This window comes from Podarcis gaigeae (genome assembly GCF_964106915.1).
Source record: "Podarcis gaigeae genome assembly, chromosome: 8".
NCBI lineage: Eukaryota > Metazoa > Chordata > Lepidosauria > Squamata > Lacertidae > Podarcis > Podarcis gaigeae.
Window position 1 is genome coordinate 42,644,230 of NC_139684.1, and position 18,835 is coordinate 42,663,064.

The 18,835-nt window shown below is 50.5% G+C and overlaps 2 protein-coding genes and 1 long non-coding RNA gene across 5 annotated transcripts in view; 1 reads left to right on the forward strand and 2 right to left on the reverse strand.

Annotated features, from left to right (window-relative positions):
- The window catches only part of LOC310850607, a 168,967-nt gene that overhangs the window by 124,017 nt on the left and 26,115 nt on the right, over nucleotides 1-18,835 (reverse strand). The gene's annotated exons all lie outside the window — the stretch shown is intronic.
- On the forward strand, nucleotides 35-9,378 carry VPS4A (vacuolar protein sorting 4 homolog A). 2 transcript variants are annotated; one of them, XM_083752160.1, is made up of 11 exons: nucleotides 35-320; nucleotides 2,551-2,662; nucleotides 3,500-3,647; nucleotides 4,308-4,369; nucleotides 4,567-4,686; nucleotides 4,772-4,928; nucleotides 5,320-5,468; nucleotides 5,592-5,673; nucleotides 6,351-6,570; nucleotides 7,326-7,466; nucleotides 7,707-9,378. In XM_083752160.1, exons 1-11 carry the CDS (start codon nucleotides 300-302, stop codon nucleotides 7,806-7,808), a joined length of 1,314 nt encoding a protein of 437 aa, XP_083608286.1. In that variant the 5' UTR covers nucleotides 35-299; the 3' UTR covers nucleotides 7,809-9,378. The 2 variants fall into 2 exon arrangements, with proteins under 2 accessions (XP_083608286.1, XP_083608287.1); XM_083752161.1 differs by lacking the exon at nucleotides 35-320 and adding an exon at nucleotides 327-556.
- COG8 (component of oligomeric golgi complex 8) lies at nucleotides 10,346-18,833 on the reverse strand. 2 transcript variants are annotated; one of them, XM_083752148.1, is made up of 5 exons: nucleotides 18,278-18,671; nucleotides 17,888-18,095; nucleotides 16,089-16,922; nucleotides 14,854-15,022; nucleotides 10,346-10,638 (listed from the first exon to the last, which is right to left on the reverse strand). In XM_083752148.1, the coding sequence occupies exons 1-5, from the start codon at nucleotides 18,628-18,630 to the stop codon at nucleotides 10,481-10,483; spliced, it is 1,722 nt and encodes a 573-aa protein (XP_083608274.1). In that variant the 5' UTR covers nucleotides 18,631-18,671; the 3' UTR covers nucleotides 10,346-10,480. The 2 variants fall into 2 exon arrangements, with proteins under 2 accessions (XP_083608274.1, XP_083608273.1); XM_083752147.1 differs by lacking the exon at nucleotides 10,346-10,638 and adding an exon at nucleotides 14,028-14,553 and having other exon boundaries at nucleotides 18,278-18,833.

Consider the following 18,835-nt stretch of genomic DNA (forward strand, 5'->3'; position numbering starts at 1 on the left):
GAGAAAGGGGCTCGTGGGAGGCGGACAAGGGGGGACCACCTCCGGGCTCTTCCTCCATCCCGCCCCTGAATGGCGTCGCGGTTCCTCGGGCCTCCCTTTCCCCTCCTCTCCGCCTCCGCCTCGCCTGCTGCTGTTCCCGGCGCGGCCTGCAGGCGGCAGCCCAGAAACCGGCCCGACTCTCCTCAGCGGGGCTCCTGGTGGCCGACTCGTACGAGCCCGGAGGAGGGAACCAAAGCCCAGCAGCCTCGGCAGCCGCAGCAGCAACAGCCGCCGCCCCAGCCCCAGCGGGAGGAGATGCGATGACAACGTCCGCCCTGCAGGTACCGGCCGCGCCGAGCTGCCTCGCGTTCCGCCCCGGCTCTGCAGCCTACGCCGAACCCCGGCTTTGCGGCCTACCGGGCCTACTGGGGCGGGCCTTGAGGGGCGAGGAGGGGGCTCTCGCCCCGAGGGGTCCACGCGGCAAAGCGGTCGAGGAAGCCGGGCTGAGGGGAAGCGGAGGGTCTTTTGGTCAGAAGCTCCGGACTCTTGCCCCGCTCCCAAAATGGCCCCTGTTTTGGTAATAAGGGAGCGGGGGGACAACCCCGCTTGCTCTCCAAAAGATCTGGTCCGTGGGCGTTGTTGTCGTTTGAGTTTGCTATTTGAATGTGTTGTTTTGTGAGCGGACGCTGAGGAGGGAGAGAGAAGGGGCCTCCTGGACACCTGAGCAGGTGGGGAGGGAAGCCTGGAACCTCCAGCGGGGGCTGGGGGAGCTGCCTTGGTTTGTAAGGCAGAGTGAGTTATTCAGAGGAGGCAAAGACCAGGAAAGACACACAACTTTAGTCCTACTCAGAGTAGACGTGTTGGGCTTACTCAGCGCATGTCATTTAGGCCCATTTATTTAAATGGGTTTACTCTGAGTAGGCCTTGGGCGTAATCCATGTGTACATGCATATGCACAAGTCATCAAAATGATGCACACACTTCAGTGCCTATTTCTTAAACTAACTGCCACCCCTCTGATGGTGTTTTTGTTATATAACCATTTATAGAAAGATAGTTGCCCTCTATCAAAAGATGCATCGCAAGTTGTATTTTCCAGGGCTAGAAAATCTCTGAAACCTTGAGTTTTGAAATGCACTCAGTCCTGAGCAGAGGCTGGTTTTTAGGTAGTGGGCAGGTATTTCCAGGCTGGCCCTACTTTCTGTCAAGGGAAATCCTGCTGCCTTGTTCTGTAGGGAAGGTGCTGGGTGCTGATGCACATATCTTCCTGGGAAGAACCTAAGGACCCAGTGGTATCAAACAGTATTATTGGGACATTCTGGCAAAATTGGGAGAGGTGCTTCACCCAGGGTGTGGTTTGTAGCCCAATTGTGGGAGGTGAAACGGAACTGAAAGGAGCTCAGTACCCTGTTTAGTTAGCTTATTCAGACATCAACTGGAGAAGTATCTGTAGTATACCTCGGGAGTCCTTGGGAACAGCCAGTTAGAAGCAGCACACAAGACTTTATTGTTTTTTTATGGCTTGGATGATTTTCTTTCCCAGGTGACATGTTCAGCGGGTGAGGTAACAGTCCACAAGGCCACCCCTGTGTGAGATTCACTCCCTCATAATATTGACATTGTGTAGTATGGTGATTAGGGTGTTGGTCTAAGACCTGGGAGACCAGGGTTCAATTCTACACTTGGCCATGAAGCTCACTGAGTGACCTTGGGCCAGTCACCAACGCTTAGCCTAGTCTACCTCACAGGGTTGTTGTGAGGGCAAGGAGGGAATGTGTACACCATCTTGGGCTCCTGGGGGGGGAGTGAGATATAGATGTAATAATAAATAAACCCAGCACATTTCCTCTTTGCAGTGGGAAGGTGACTCTTTCAGCAGCTGCTGTGCAGTACCAATTCCTGCCCAAACTCCTTTGGGGGTCAGCAGCAGGACTAAGCTATAAAACAGTGCAGGAGACTGGTATTCTCCTTGTGACCTTTGCCCTCCTCAGCAGCATCTAGCACGCAGGCAATGCCTTATACCACCTGCTGGCAGTCACAACTGTATAAAAATCTGCTTCTTTGTGGTGGAATTTGGACTGGTTTAAATCCAGACAGGCCACGCTGTTTGCTTGGTTCCTAAGGCCTAGCATCTTAATCAAACCCCTCTTCAAAGGCCCAGAGCCTCCATCTCTATCTTACTCAGTAACTGCTTGCTTTACGGTCCTCAGACTGGTTAAATCCCTGTGCGATTGATGACAAAGTACTGCTCACCAGTTTGCAAGAACAATAAACGTGTGTAGAAGAAGGCACATGCCTTAAATTTCTAACTCTCTCCCACCTTAAATATTTAGATAGGTACTTAGTCTTTGCTGCATCATAGAATCATAGAGTTGGAAGAGACCACAAGAACCATCGAGTCCAACCCCCTGCCATTTTCTCCTGTCTCTTGGTTACACCTCAGCAAACATTTAAGAGTCTTAGGGGTTAGTACCAAACTTAGAGCCTCCTGGAATTCTCAGTGCTGTGAATTTTTCTAGCTGTGATTCTGATGTGCCACCATGAAACTTGAGCCAGGCATTTGCTTTCCAGAAAGCCATTGATTTGGTCACAAAAGCCACCGAGGAAGATAAAGCAAAGAACTATGAAGAGGCTCTGCGTCTCTACCAGCATGCGGTGGAGTACTTCCTTCACGCCATCAAGTGTGAGTCTGTTTTGGGGGTGGGAGCCTTAGTGGGAGCTTTTACGTGACACTGGGAAGGCTTACAAGGACCTTGCTCAGAGCAGCAGTTTCCTTTGCTTTGCTTGCTGTGCGGCTGTCAGGGGAGACCCAGGCTTGTTCAGTGCTCTGTGGTTTTAGCCCATTTGTTTGGTGATGACATCAGGGAATCTGCAGACAAAGTGGTGTGGAGAAAGTGGATAGAAGTAAGGTTTTCTCACTCTCTTAATGCTAGAGCTCAGGGATTGCTCCAGAGTAACTGATTGGCAGGAGAGGCAAAAGGAAGGACTTATTCGTTTAGAGGTATAATCCATATTTAGAATTCCCTGCCATGGTTTGGTGATAGCCACTGGTTTAGAGGGTTTTAAATGAAAGTTATACAAAGCCACTGGGGATGAAAAGTGTCCACCAATGGTTGTCAGTTATTGTGATGATCCTGTGGAATCTCTAGGGACAGAAGCAGTATATGCTACTGAGTGCCAGTTCTTTGTGGGCAACAGTAGGAGAGGACTGCTCCCTTCCAGTCCTGCTTGTGGGCTTCCCAGAGGCAACTGGCTGGCCAGTGTGGGAACCAGGATGTTGGACCATATGGACATTTTCTTGGCATGGCCCAGCAGGGCTGTTCTTATGTACTTAAAGTTCTCTGTGACAAGCAGCCAGTAGCTGGTAGCTACTGTGAGCAATTTGCATCTAGGATAAGTGAGCCTCCAAGCTGGTTTCCCCACCACTGAATCTGGAAAGTGCTGCTGCAGGGAACCCTAGTCGGGTGGGGGCAGGCTGTCCAGGGAATCTCTTCCTTACCGCTGCCTGTTGCCCTTGCAGATGATGCTCACAGTGACAAGGCCAAGGAAAGCATCCGGGCAAAGTGTGCACAGTACCTGGACCGGGCTGAGAAGCTGAAGGATTATCTGCGGACCAAGGACAAGCAGAGCAAAAAGCCTGTCAAAGAAGCCCAGAATGACAGCAAGGGGTATGGCTTAAAGGGTTGGCTCCTCAAAGTACGGTGTGGGTGGGTGGGTGGGGGGAAGAGATTGGGTGAGGAAGTCATAGAGGCACTGTTAGCCCAGCCTTGCTGCCATTGCCCTTTGCTCTGTGTCTTTGTGTGTTTATGCAAGTGCAGATAAGTTAGGTACAGTTAGGTTAGGAGTTAATACAAGAATAAATGAAATCTCAGAGCGTAGGGGAAGGGGAGGTTCAGTGTCCTGCCTTGCCCCAGAAGGTGGAAATGGGATCAGATCATCAACTAAGAGAAAATCCATCAAACAATTATTTCCTTAATCTCAGCAACCTCCTTTAGGTGATGTGGAACAGCTCTGTTCTTGCTTGATTCCAGGCCCTGCTGGTAGAGCACTGTGAGTTGGGTTGCAGGTGACACTGATGTGTGGCTGGTCCTGTCTTGAAGGTGGAGAGGATATGAGGATATTCTTTGATTTCATGTGTAGTTGAGGCCAGGTGTCTGATGGGAACTGGGAGAGACCTGATTCTCTGAGGAGGTGGTTCTGTGTTGCTCATCCTCCCCTCACGCAAACTTTGCAAATAAGCACCAGTTGGCGTAGGCATGAGTTGGGGAGTCCTCCTGCCCCTCATGGCACTGCCCACCCCATATCATTTGATGCCTCTCTCTCTTCAGGAGTGACAGCGACAGTGAGGGCGACAATCCTGAGAAGAAGAAGTTGCAAGAGCAGCTGATGGGTAAGCCAGTTCTGAGCAGCCCCTGGTCCCTGTGCTTGTTGCTGGCTCTGTAGAGACAAGTGCAGCTTTCTGAAGGTGGGCTTGAGGTGTCAGGAGGGTCCTTGGCACCCCTCCTTGGCTGGGTCCTTGCACCCCTCCTTGGCAGGATGGGAGGGAGTCAAGTGGGCTCTATTGGGCAAATTGCTTTCCCCTTCCAGGTGCCATTGTGATGGAGAAGCCCAACGTGCGGTGGAATGATGTGGCTGGGCTGGAAGGAGCTAAAGAGGCCCTCAAGGAAGCGGTCATCTTGCCCATCAAATTCCCTCACTTATTCACAGGTGAAAATCTGGGCACGTCTGTCCCCCTGGGCATGCTAAATGTTGCGAGGGGTGGATGAGTCCATTTCCTCTCTCTTTGCCCCAGGTAAGCGCACTCCATGGCGAGGGATTCTCCTCTTTGGCCCTCCTGGTACTGGGAAGTCTTACCTGGCCAAAGCTGTAGCAACTGAAGCAAGCAACTCCACCTTCTTCTCCATCTCCTCTTCAGACCTGATGTCCAAGTGGCTAGGGGAGAGTGAAAAGTGAGTGACAAAATCCATGGGTGAAGTGGGGGAGGGAGAGAACCATCTCTCTCACTTAGGAGAGTGGGGCTTGGTCTATGGAGTGGAATAAGATGTTCCTATTAGGGTATGATGGGGGTGGTTAGTGCCCCACCCACCCAAGCTGAACTCCAGCTCACATAATCCCTGACCATTGGCTGTGCCCCAAAGTATCTGGGGTGGGAAGACAGATAGAGGCGGGGCTAGAACTGTGCAAAATGGGTGTCTATGGAAGGCTTTAGATTTGCCGCATTTTGCCACAGTTGTTTGGACACAGGCTTGGTTTGTAATCTTTATTTTATGGTTCCTGTCAAATGTGCCAGTGGCTTCCAATGGCCCTTCCCTGAGCTTTCTGCTGTGCCTTTTCCTTTAGGTTGGTGAAGAACCTCTTTGAGCTGGCTAGGCAGCATAAGCCTTCCATCATCTTCATTGACGAAGTGGACTCTTTGTGCGGCTCTCGCAATGAGAATGAGAGTGAGGCAGCCCGCAGGATCAAGACGGAGTTTCTGGTACAAATGCAAGGTGAGTAGACAGAGTGACAGAAGAGAGACTGCCCAAGAGGACCCTTTGCACTGGGGAGCATCTGGTCTGCCTCTCTGCCTTCCCCAGTGTGGAGTGACGATTTGTGGCTTTCTTTCTTGACAGGTGTTGGGAATGACAATGATGGCACGTTGGTCCTGGGTGCTACCAACATCCCCTGGGTGCTAGATGCTGCCATTCGGCGAAGGTGGGTGATGCCGCAGGTTTTGCTGGGGCTCCTGCTGCCCACATGGACAGTCTTGTAGCCTCCAAAACAGCAAGAGGTCTCCCTGCGCCCTGGTCTGAAGGGCTGTTTCCATTTTGTTGAGGAATACATCTGTTTCATCCATTGTAGTGTCTGCAGGGGCTTATAACAGGACTAAAACCAGCAATAGATTAAATTTTATTACATTTATATCCTGTCTTTCAAAGGGGGTGTCCGTGGTTCTTCTTACCCCCAGTTCCATCCCCACAGTCACCCTGTGAGCTTAGGCTGAGCAGATAGTGACTGGCCCAGAGAGCTTTATGACTGAGTATGGATCTGATCTCGGGGTCTCCTCAGACCACAACTGCATGCTGTCAGCAAAACATAACATAAATCTAAATAAACAAACAAACCACACTTTTAAAACAGCATTTTTAAAAAATCTGATCAAAGGGTGCTAATCTTCATCAAAAGTCTGTGCAAATAGTAATGTTTTAAGCTGGCACAACATAGCCAATCAGTTTGGGGCTGGGAAGAGGCTGCCATACACCTCACCTCACCTCTCCACATGGTTGCATCCAAGCAGAATCTTCGTAGGTGTGGGAAGAAGGCGGGGGAAGCAGCGACTTCTTCCCTCTCCTTTTGGTGACAGTCACATGTGGGCTTGCATTTGCACATAGGTTTGAGAAACGTATTTACATCCCGCTTCCCGAGGAGCCGGCCAGGGCTCAGATGTTTAAGCTGCACCTTGGCAACACGCCACACAGCCTGTCAGAAGCCAACATCCACGAATTAGCCCGGAAGACTGACGGCTATTCAGGGGCTGACATCAGCATCATTGTGCGCGATGCCCTCATGCAGCCTGTCCGCAAGGTGCAGTCAGCCACACACTTCAAAAAGGTGAGGACAGCATTTCCTACAAGGGCTGTGCCAGGGCAGGCTGGAAGGTAGATTCCCCTTGCTTGGCCCTTCCTGTTGTTGCTTCAAGGCTTCTGCTGGGGAGTGAAGCAGCAGAAGATTCCACCTTCTCAATGGACTCAGCTGCTCCACTTCCTTTCCCAGGCAGGGTCATGTGACATTGTTGTCTAGCCCTGGGCAGGCAGAGGCGGTTCCTCCCTGGTTCCTTTCCTACCTCACCCAGTATATCCCAGCAGCTGCACTTGCCTCTCTGTATTTGTTCTTCTTCACTTCTGTGTACCTGGTGCTTATTATTTTACATGGACGTCCTGCTCTTGTTTTGGGGGAATGCTCAAGCAGTTTTTAAGGGGCTCCCAGGCATTCCTCTGCTTTAATAATGTCACAGCAACTTTCATAAATATTTTTGAGAGGATTAAATTAAACCCTTTTTTGTCAGATGAGACCTCTGACTCTCCAGTTGCTGTGGATTAATATGTGGTGTTGGGGACTGGCATTGTGCTTCTCTTGACAAGTGTCCCTGCAGTATTCAGATGGCTGTTGCTGGATGGATGGCCTACCTGTTCCTTCCAAACAGAGTGACTAGTGTACTTGCAGGGGGACTGACTCTTTGTTCCACCTGCTTCTGTCTTGCTTTGCTACTATATCTGTCCTACCGGGACCTAAGAGTTTTGTGTTCAGCCTGCCCCCACCCCCCAGGAATCTGCTATATCAGTGCGCTGTCTGGGTCTTTATTGCAGGTCCGTGGACCATCCCGCACCAATCCTGGCACGGTGGTAGATGATCTGTTAACCCCTTGTTCCCCGGGAGATCCTGGTGCTATTGAAATGACATGGATGGAGGTACCTGGGGACAAGCTTCTGGAGCCTATAGTCTGCATGGTGAGTGAGGTCCCCTGACTTTTTCCTGCCTGGACCCTCTTCTTTCTGAGTCCCAGGCTTGTTCTCCTGTGTATTTGATACAAACTCTGATGTGCGCCAAGCAGCTTTGGGTGGCAGCTGCAGGTTTGGAAATGCCCCTTCCAGATGACTGTGAGGAGTTTCAGCTCCTAAAACCTTTGTGTTTTTGTGACCAAGATGCATGTATACCCCATCCCTGAATGTCCTATTCTGTTTTTGCAGTCGGACATGCTGCGCTCACTGGCCACCACCCGCCCCACCGTGAATGCAGAGGATCTGCTAAAGGTGAAGAAGTTCACTGAAGACTTTGGCCAGGAGGGCTAATGCTGTGCCTATGAGGAGCAGCGGTGATGGGGGGCATTTTACCACGGACATGTGTGTAGACAAGGCCCTTTGTGCTGATAGTGGACTGTGCCAAGCAGAGGTTAGCATCCAGCTTACTACTGAATCTGTCTCTGCTTGGGGCACCTGTTTGGCTGGGGAAGGAAGAGGATGAGGTGACACAGCCTCCATTGCTACTCTGGGAGATGGACACAAAGGAGAGAAGGCTGAGCCCAGCCCACTCTGTTTTTTTCCCATCCAGACATCCCCGCCTTCATGGTTGCTCTTCCATTCCCCCCCCCCCCAACGCTGCTTGGCTTGTTTATATACAAATAAAAACAATCCGAAACTTCCACTATACCGCAACCCTTTTTTCCTGAGACCCCTTCCAGCTTCTGTGGAAGCAACACCTGGTGCCACCCCAAAGAGAAAACCGAACTGGCATCACCTAAGGCCATTGCTTACTCCTTGAAATCTGAAATGCTGCACTTCCAAGCTTGAGCTGAACTTTGAAGAGTGTGGCCTTCTTCTGGCTCAGCCAAAGTGGCAGGAAGCTCTCCAAGTGAGAAATACACTCCAAGGCTTAACTAATGCTCAGCTCTCTCCTGGAGTTGAGGTACTCATGTTGGAAGTGCTGTCCAAGAAGCTTATCTTGCCAAGGCCTGATCTGTTGCATGGTTTGAGGTACGGTATCTGAAAATGTGCTCTGCCCCACAGGATGCTGTGTTGCTGCAGAATTTGTTGCCCTTCAGCTCTGTAGCGTTTTGCATGTGTGGCACAGAAAAAGCAGAAGGGGAGCAGAACAGGGATGAGGAGGGCTGCAGCTCCAAGCCCCTCAGCCTTATCCTGGCACTGTGGCTCAACCCAGCAAGCCTGCTGCTTCTCAGAAAGGGATGACGTCTTTGCTCTTCCAGCTGTGGCACAAGAGGTGACGTACTAAGGAATGCAAATTGGGCACCTGTCAGCACACAGGTGCTGGCAAAGTCCTGCAAAGGAGATGGAGCTTTCCCGCCTTTGCAGCTGCAGCAGGTGGGAGATCTGCCTCCCATCCCCCCCCCCCCCATGGCTCCTTTGCTCATGGTTGGGCCTCTGCTGGTGTGTCTCTGCTGCAATCTGGGGCTCTAGAGTGTCTTTTTAAAAAATCCATGCTATGGGGAGGCAAAGGACTCATTTATTCCACCCCATTGGCTCTAGGCAATGGCTTTTGTGCCACAAGTGGAGGAGGCTGGCAATGCTCAAGCATAGGCTTCTACTTACAGCAGGGTTTTTGCTTCCCTGAAGGTAACTGCTGATTCCTAATTCAACAAATCCACCTTTCTCGGCCACTAAAGCTACTTTCCTGTGCTTGTCTTGTCTTAGTACTACTAAGGAAGGCATGTAGAGGAGGGTGGGAGCTCTTTGGTCTCTAGAAATTCAAGTGAATAGCTGTGAGAACCTCTTTAACTGTCAAGGGGTTTAGCGGCCTGTACACCCCCTGCCCCCTTTCTTGTCATGTGTACATAATTTTGAGTTGATTCCAGTGTGGGGAGGGACAGTTTATGGAAGAATAAAGTGTTGAACTATTTGTCTCTTATATATTCAGCTGATTTTTTACAAGCAACATACAATGGTACAATTTGTTTCACAGTTTCTCCACAGGAGATGAAGGAAGAGGCAGTAGTCTCCCTTGTTCTGCTTAGTCTTATCTCCTCCCCACACCACAGATGCAATCCACATCCCTACAAGTTGAAGGCGCTAGGGCGTTGAGGCCAGCAGCTCTTTGTGCACAATTTAGCTCAGCTAGGAGGGGGTTGTGGGTGCATTTAATCTGTAAATCTCTTTAAGAGGTTTTATTAAAATCAAGAGGTTTGTTTTATGAGTTGATTGTTTAATTTCTATACTGCTTAATCTATTAAAAATATCTGCAAGCGGTGTACAGAAGACTGAAGCAAAAACAGACAACTTAAAACATTACTAAAATACAGTTGCGTATTATGTTGTGAAGTAAAACATGGTGAGGCATTACAGGTGAAGAAGTGGTCAATGCATTTTTATTGTGAATTGCTATGAAGTTTTAGTTGGTGTCTGTTGCTTTTAACAAGTGTTTGCCCACCTTCCCGCATGTTGGCCTACTTCACTAGTCAAGGTAGAAGTTGGAGAAGGCCATCTCACAGGATCAGCCTTGCTTTTTCTTCTTGAATTTCCCCCCCCCCAAAATGAGGGGCTGGAGAGAGGCCCCATTAGTAGATGATCAAGTTGTTTAGGGTTGGTTTGGAGGGGCTCTGTTTGGAGCTTCCACTGGCTGAAATTGGACAAAGCCATTTTCCTTTAAGCTACTGTACAGTGCACTGGCCAAGAGAGTGCCATGCAGTATTTGAAAGATACTGAATTGCGACCCTTTAACAGCTTCTGCTTTCTTAGTATTCCCCCCCCCCCAAAAAAACCACTCCTGCAGCACCATGTGGGGTGGGGGAAGGGCATGCTTATGCCCACCTTACGTGCCCAGCTTCCTCTCCTCATGCCACAAATAGGGAAAGTAAAGATGTCAAGCAGTAAAAACATCATTGAACCCCCTCACCTTGGAAGTGTCCACCTTCTCTTTCTATTGCCCCTTTCGCTGGTTTGGACATACTTGGGAACAGCAGACAGAGAAAAAGTGGCCTTTCTCTCCCTGCCCCCCAGGGCCCAGTCCTGCTTCATTCATTTAGCTGTTCCCACTGCAGATTCACAAAAGTCCTGCTGTCCATCTTGTCAATATACAACACACCCTGCAGATGGTCCATCTCATGCTGGATGATGCGGGCTGCCCAGCCACTTGCCGGCCAGCTAAACTGCTCCCCGACTTCATTCAGACCTGGGGAAAGGAAAAAGAGGAACTCCAGTGAGAAATGCAGCTCTGGGGTCCTGTCATGCCTTAATGACTCACTCCCCTTGAAGGAACATGTATACCTGACTGAACTTTCCCCAAGCTGTTGGCCCAGTGCAGGCTCCCTGCACCCAGAGAATATCTATCTGTCCTTGCTTTTTGCTGGCACTTATTGAAACCAGCTGTGCCCCTCAGTCCTGTCAAAAATTAGAAATGTGAGACTTATGAAAGATTCCAGAGCAGGACAGCATAAGTAAGCAGGAGAAAGTGATGCCCCTGATGTTCCACCCACCCACTCTTCCCCATTCCATTTTTCATACATAAATTGTCGCTTGCTACACCTGTTCACAGTCACACCAAATAACAGAAGAGCAACATGTGAGTGTGCTACTGATGAAAGGCTTTGGCATAAAAACATGCACATTTTCACAGGCAGTGTGGGGAAAAGTTGTTTGGTGCTTGTGCCATGAGTTTGTACTTAGCTACATTCCCACAATTGGAATGCATAATGTAGATTCCCCTTTGAATTAATGACACCTTGTAAGATCAACAGAGAGCCAAGTTTGAACACCTGAGGCTCGCCACACACATATACCAGCTCCAAAACTCACACCTCATCCAAGTGTGTTAAAGCTACAAGGAATAACATTGCCAGCTCACCGGAAACTGCCACAGCTTGGTATCTGGCGACGCAAGCAGAGAATCCACTGATGCTTTTACAGCCCTCGGGGAAAGAGACCAGTTGGGAGTCCAGCACCCTCATGGATGGATTCACTACCACATGCAGGGGGAAGGGGGCCATCTGGCAAGCCTGGCGCATGCTGGGGGTGTGCTCATGAAAGAGCCTCTCAGGGAACTCTGCCACAAAGATTTGGAGTGGCACGCCCACTTGGGGAGCACTGAGACCCACACATTGTTCTTTCCTCATCACGCGAACCAGAGTACGGATGAGGGTCTGCACCTCACTACTGGCAATCTGTGAGGGCTCCACGGGGGCAGCCAGGGAGCGCAGAATGGGGTCCCCCACCTGGCAGACGTGGCTGTAGGGTGGGGTGGGAGGTTTCAAGACTTTGCGCCGCAGATATTGCCAATAGGTGCGCTGCTTCTCTGCCAGAGAGGAACAAGTGTGGCTGCAACGTCTGCATGGTAAAGGTGCCAGGAAAGCTCTGTTCCAAAGAAGGCTGTCCAGCATCCAGGCCAAGCCAGGTCTTAGCCTACAAACTGCCATAATTGTGCTTCAGCCACAAAGCCATCTGTCCAAAGAACAAATAAATATAAGATGAGAAAATAAAAACAATGCAAAGACAACAGGTTCAAGCACTCCCAAGGGTTACTGCTGGAAAGATTCTAGAGTCAAAGGGTGGCCTAGCTAAGATCACTGGGAGGGGAAGGGCTGGAGGCTGGCGCTTGGGCAGAGCATCCGCTTGGCTTTTGTATGGTCCCAAGTTCAATACCCAGCAGTGTCTCCAAGTAAGGGCTGGAAGAGACACACAGAGACCCGATAGGAAACCCTGGAGAGCCACTGCCCATCAGCATAGCCCGTACTGAGCTAGATGGACAAAGGATCTTTCTACTCCGTATGGCATTTTCCTGTGACTCTGCAGAGATGGAAAAAGCGGGCTTCTCTGCAAAAGAAATACAGAAAGATTCTAAGATTTGCAGCAGCAAATCTAACATTTGCAGCAGCAAAATTAGGAGGCGGAATGTTCTGTACCCCTTCCAATTAAATTTTGGATACCTCTCTTGTATATATTATCATCATCTATTTATTTCCCTCCAAGCAGCTCACATGGTTCCTTCCCACCGATATTTTAATTCTCCCAATAACCCGGTGAGGTAGGGATATGCTGCGGGAGAATGAAGGGTCCAAGGTCATCCGGTGAGCATCATAGGAATGAGCGGAGGACTTGAACTCGGCTCTCCCAATGCACTCTTGACCAGCAAAAGGCCAGAACTCTGCTGCTGGGCTTCTACCTGCAGGGAGGCTCGTTCTAATTTATTTTAACATCGAGGAGGGTTTCAAAATGTGGGTCCCCCACCCGCAACCAGGACCTCAGCCCTACCTGACTCCAAGTCTCAAGTTTCAATGAGGACGCCCAACTTCCTGTCTTGACAAACCACGCGGAGAGAGGAAACCGGAAGTGCCCGTGGATGCTGGGAAATGTAGTTCTCAAAACAAAGAACGGCACCACTCCGTGGCAGGCGGGGTCCTTGCAGACGCTTTAGGTCAGCTTCTTCCATAAGAGGATGCGGTTGTGTAGCAAAGGGGAGAATAAGATCCCTCTTGAAGTGACAGATTTCCCCATCATATCATTGGTGCAGCTGCCTCAGGCTCATCTGCTTCACCTCAGCCCTGCTGCTAAAGTTAACACCAGCAAGTTTTAACCCTGAATATTTGCTGCATTTCCACAGATGCACCCCTCAACTACCTGCTAGGGGGGGAAATCCTTCCAACCAATCTAGACAAAAATTGTTCTAGCCTTTTCTGTGCAGAGACTTAATCCAATTAAGACTCCCTCACACTTACCTGCTACCTTTTTAGGACTCCTAGACACAGTCTACCCTTCTCTCCCTGCCTCCTGTCCACTTTGCTTAAAATCCACTCCACCCCGCCAAAAAATGAGAATTTTGAAGCATTCAAAATCTCACTCACTTGCTGTCCTGGGCCATTTTAACTTGCCCTGGTGATGGAGCTGTTGTTTTAAATTTGTTTATTTCACATCTACTAAAGCTCAGAGAAACTAGGATCTAAACTCTTCTCCTACCTGTGGAATGCCCTCCCTTTAAATGTCAAGGAGATAAAGAACTACAGAACTTTTAGAAGACATCTGAAAGCAGCCCTGTATCGGGAAGTTTTTAATGTTTGATGTTTTACTATGTTTTATATATGCTACAAGCTGTCCAGAGTGGCTGGGGAAATCCAGCCAGATGGACAGTGTATAAATAAAATTATTATTATTATTTAAACCTCATTTCTTGGACTTCCAACTGCAGATGATCTTGGTCTTGGCTAGCAGGTTTCCTCTTCCTGTAGCACCAACTAAAGTAATTATCCTCTTCTGAAGGGACAGCTACAACCTAAAGCAGTTGGTAGAACAGTGGGATTCCCGCACTCAGCAAGTTGGACTTTCCAAAGAAGAAATTCATACCTAGTCTGAGACATCAAGAGAAAACTGGCAGATACACATTTTATTCTGCAGCTTAAGGCATCAGGCAATTCCAGAGGAGAGGAAGATAAGGATGACACACGAGTGTTTTTGGTGAATGGGGCCCAGAAAAAACTGGTACTGACTGATACCTAAAGCGACTAGCCTCGGGAGAGAAGATTCAGGGGCCCACTCTCTTCACAGTACAGTATAGTGAGGTACAACACAGAGAACCAAACAAGCAATCAAGTTTATTCAAACCCTGATCCACCTTCACCAAAATTCCTTCCTCCCAGTGTCCACACCCAACTTCCTTCCCACCAGAGCAATGAAAGCTCAACTCAGTCTGTCCTTGAAGTGCTGAAGTAGAACCCAAACCCAAGAGCTGTGCCTGCGCATGGCAGGAATGAGTCTCTCCTCAGTCAGGTTCAAGTATCATGGAACCCCGGAAAACAGGCAAAATCCAGTGAAAACTATTCTAGAGGAGCACTCAGCAGCAAGGCATCACCAGAAGCTGCACTGCTCTCCTCTGCTTCCAGAACAGGGACTGGGGCACTGGGATCTGCTTCCTGCATGGCATCAGGGAGTTTCAAGTCCAATGGAGGAGGTGCTAGGCTTTCTTCAGTCAGCCTTTTCTCCTCAGACAAGGGATAGACAGTCTCTTTCTCCGGCAGGACTGAGGCCAGGAGCTCCTGAATCAGCTGCTCATCCACACAGCCAAGACTGCCATATTTGTGCAGCTGTGTTGGGGGAACACCTAGCAGTAAAAAAAGAAAATATGTTAAAATGAGAAGTTAAAATCTTACATCAACCCTAAGCTAGAGAACATTCCTTGTACTACTGCCAATTCTCTTCTCTCTCTCTCCCTTCCCCTGGCAGTAGCCTGAGCTGTTGAGAACAGATTTCAATGACTTGAAAGCCTACAAGGACCACCACCAAGCAACCCCACCCCACAAATGTGCTGTTCACAAAGTCACAAGCAGAAGCCACTCATCCACCACAGGCCAGGGCTCAGCTGCAAGCTCCTTCCCCACCAAAAGAGTTCAAGCAGCCATACCCAAAGTCTGTGCAATTTGTGCTGGGGGAAAGAGGAGCTGCAGACAACGGTTGAGGTAGGGCACCAAGTCTTCCAGAAATGCCATGCAGAAGTGAATGAACAGCTCTTGCTCTCGGCTGCTGAAGGCCACAGCCTCTGCCCGGTGGAAAACCAAAATGACCTTTGTCACCTGCAAAGAGAAAAAGAGAAGCTAGAATTTCTTGGTTTGGTGTCCAAATGGAAGGAAGGGACTGCAGTACTACTCAGCATGCTAGCCTCATCAAATGGTCAAAATAAAAGCCCAGCTAATCAGTCTGAGCACTGGAACGCGGGTGGCGCTGTGGGTAAAAGCCTCAGCGCCTAGGGCTTGCCGATCGAAAGGTCGGCGGTTCGAATCCCCGCGGCGGGGTGCGCTCCCGTTGCTCGGTCCCAGCGCCTGCCAACCTAGCAGTTCGAAAGCACCCTCGGGTGCAAGTAGATAAATAGGGACCGCTTCCTAGCGGGAAGGTAAACGGCGTTTCCGTGTGCAGCTCTGGCTCGCCAGAGCAGCGATGTCACGCTGGCCACGTGACCCGGAAGTGTCTTCGGACAGCGCTGGCCCCTGGCCTCTTGAGTGAGATGGGCGCACAACCCCAGAGTCTGGCAAGACTGGCCCATACGGGCAGGGGTACCTTTACCTTTACCTTTAATCAGTCTGAGACACACCCAGAGGCTGAGTGAAAAGATGTCACATACTACCTTATAGAGCAGGGACTGAGAACCTTTGATCTCTCAAGTGCCACAGTCTCCTGGCAGGCAATCCAGCAGGGGCCATTTGCTGACAATGGGTGGTTAGAGCTAGTGGTGAGCAAGTTCAGTAGCAAAAACAGGCGAGGTCAACCACTTTCTCCTTCCTTCCTCTCTCTCTCTCTCTCTCTCTCTCTCTCTCTCTCTCTCTCTCCCAGCCCACCCAAAGCAGGGACTGATTGCTGTTGTCAGATGCCTGAATTGGTTGCTTGCAAAGGGCTTCTTGAAATAAGGCAGAGGCTCATCCCTGAACAAACAGACAGCAGCAACATGAGAGGGAACAAGCATAAACTCACAAACATGACCTGCCAAGTTGCTGAAAAGGGCTAGGAAACTCCAAGGAGTATGACTAAAGATAAGGCTGCAAGCAGCTAAAACTCTGCTGCTAGCAAATTTCTGTCCTGTCACCTAGACATCTGAAGCATTTTTAATCCAGCCTCTTGGTGCACATGAGCAACAGAGAGCCCCACCTGGCCAAGTGCATCCTCCAGGGTAGCCGCCACGTCTGGGGCAAGAGCCACAGGGCAGCAGAGGCGCAGGTCGTTGAAGGCTACCAGGATGTTGTTGAGGAAGCAGGCGAGTGGTGGGAAATCTAGCAGCACCATGGGGGGCTGCAGGGTGCCTGGCTGGGCAGAAGGAGCCATTGCTACAGGGATGGTGCTGCTGCTGCTACCCAAGGCAGTCGGCACAGAGATTAGCGTGTAGGAGTTCATCTCCTCCTGGAATTTGTTCACAGCTTCCTGCATGGCTCTCTTGAAGGTGACCAGTGCCACCCGCTGAAATATGGGAATGAGCAGGCCCCGGAAGTCCGCTCCAACACGGCTGAACGAGAGGCCAAAGTACATGCACTGGCCCAGCAGGGAGTCCAGGCGGCTGCCCACACCACGCTGCAAGTCACGCTCAAGCACCAGCAGGAACTGGGAGACCTTCTGCAGGACCCACCCATGGAAGATGGCACTTTCATTGAGGGTGTCCTGCCCAGGGGGAGGCACCAGCGGGTCCTCGTCAGCAAAAATGGCACGGTACTGCGTGACAATGTCAAAGAGGTGCACGCGGCAGGCCTCAATGGTCTTGGTAATATGTACATAGGGGTCGTCACCAGGAACAGCAGCAAGGATAGAACGTAGCCAGATGTCCCGTGCCTGCAGGAAAGTAATTCGTAGCTCAGCCTCAGTGAAGACATCCATGCAGCGAAGGTAGCCAATGATGCGCAAGCAGGCTGGCAGCTGAATGTTGGTGCGAAGCTGCTGGATCAGCTGCGTAAGCATGAGCTGTGTGGACTGGCGCACCTCTGCCACTATGCCCTGGGAAGGAGAAGAGAGACAAAATCAACTTCTGTTACTCATGGTTCCCAAACCATGCTGATCTCAATACTGCACAAACTATTTTATTTTCACTACAGTCCTTATGGATCATCCATGTGATCACTTATGGAGAGGGTCTACAGGTCAGTGGCAGATTTACCTGCTTGATATAGTAGATACACTCTGGCTGCCAGAGTAGACAATACTGGGCTTAGTGCACAGTCAAACCTGGTATGAGGTAACTGCATTTTATAATGATGTGTACTTTTGGGAACTTTTAAAGAGGCATAACTTGCTGTCATCCTGAGTTCCTTTAGGAGGAAGAGTGGGATATAAACATGGTAAATTAATAAAGTGTTGTGACCTTAACAATGCATTCTTCTTTGCAGATGGAAGAAGGGCTTTATTGGATCAGAACAGGACCTGCCTCATCTCAGCTTTCTGTACAAGAATCCCTGCAACTAGCAAATTAGACATTAGCCAAGAGTCGTTAGTCAGTGATGGGGTGTGGTCTACCTTCTATCTATCCCTGCTTTACAGATTGCACTTAAAGAGATCAGTGGCTTGTATCCTGCTCTTGTTGAAAGTCAAAGAAACAGATCCCTACAGCACATGCACAAACCCTGGCTGCAATAAGCAACATAAGCACTTAGTCAAGAAAAAAGGCAACAAGAGAAGAAGCCTCAGATCCAGAAATATTCTGGCTTCTACAAACAGAACATGACAGCTCATGATCTGGGCCTTGGGTATCACCTGGATCAAACTTAGGAAACCAGCACAGAAGCCACACCACCTCTGCCTCTGTGAGCCATGGCAGAGAAAACAAATGCAAAAGGTTGGAGATGCCTTTCTTCGCTAAGCTTTTGCTCAGGTCCTGAAACTCTAGTAGCAAATAGTTGGGACCTACTATCACCGTATGGCTTAAGGCAGCTCTGGCACCTGCCAGGCTCAGAACATGTCTGCACCTGGATGACAGGGATGGTGGCATGCTTCTTCTCCAGGCGGCGGACATAGGACACCAGCTCCAGGGCCTCCTCGTAGTAACTGTTGCGGACGCAGGTGTCCATCAGCTGGGGGATCTCCAGCACTTCCAGGATCTCTGTGTGGAGGTTCAGAGTCAGGCTGTTCATACGGCGGTTCTGAGCAATCTGTTCAGCCTCCTGCATGAAGTTCCTGGAGGCAGGAGCAAAAGAAGAAAGCAGGTTAGGCCAGGAAAAGCAAAGGGGGAAGCCCCCCCTAACCCACCCATTCCAATGGCAGTGAGTTCCATAAGTTAACGGTGGGGCGCCCCAGGATTATTCCTGCCCCCAAAAGGAGTGTGGCGGCAGCCTTGGCCTCCAACTCCTCCTGCTCACCGGCAGGCCTCGGCGAAGGGTGGGAGGCGGCCCAAGAGGCGGTCGAGGCCCTGCTCGATGCCACCGAAGCCGCGACGCGTCTCAGCGGTGCATTCGGCGGAGCGGATGAAGGTCTTATAGTGGGCGAAGGCCAAGGCCCGCGTCTGCGCCCCGAGCTGCGCTCGTTCCTCCGCCAACCGGCCGGGTTCCCTCCGCAAGGCCTCCAGGCCCAGCCCCGCCAGAGCCGACAGGTAGGCCGCCAGCTCTGCGTCCCCCGCCGCCAGGGGAGGAGGCAGCGGCGAGGTCGCCCCGCGGAACAGCCATGCCAGCAAGCTCGCTTCCTCTAGGTCCGCCGAAGGCTCTGGGGCCGCCATCGGGCCTTCCTCGACGTGGACCAGGAAGTGATCGCTATGGCAACCGGAGGCTAGTCCTCCGTGGCAGATCCGGGTGCCGCTCTGCCTGAAGCCTCTGTGTTCGTATGACGTGACCGGGAGGTCACGCAACGACGCTCCGACACTTGCACTCTATTATGACCATAGACATTTTTCTGGGTGTCAGCCTAGAGAGGGGAGCCTATTA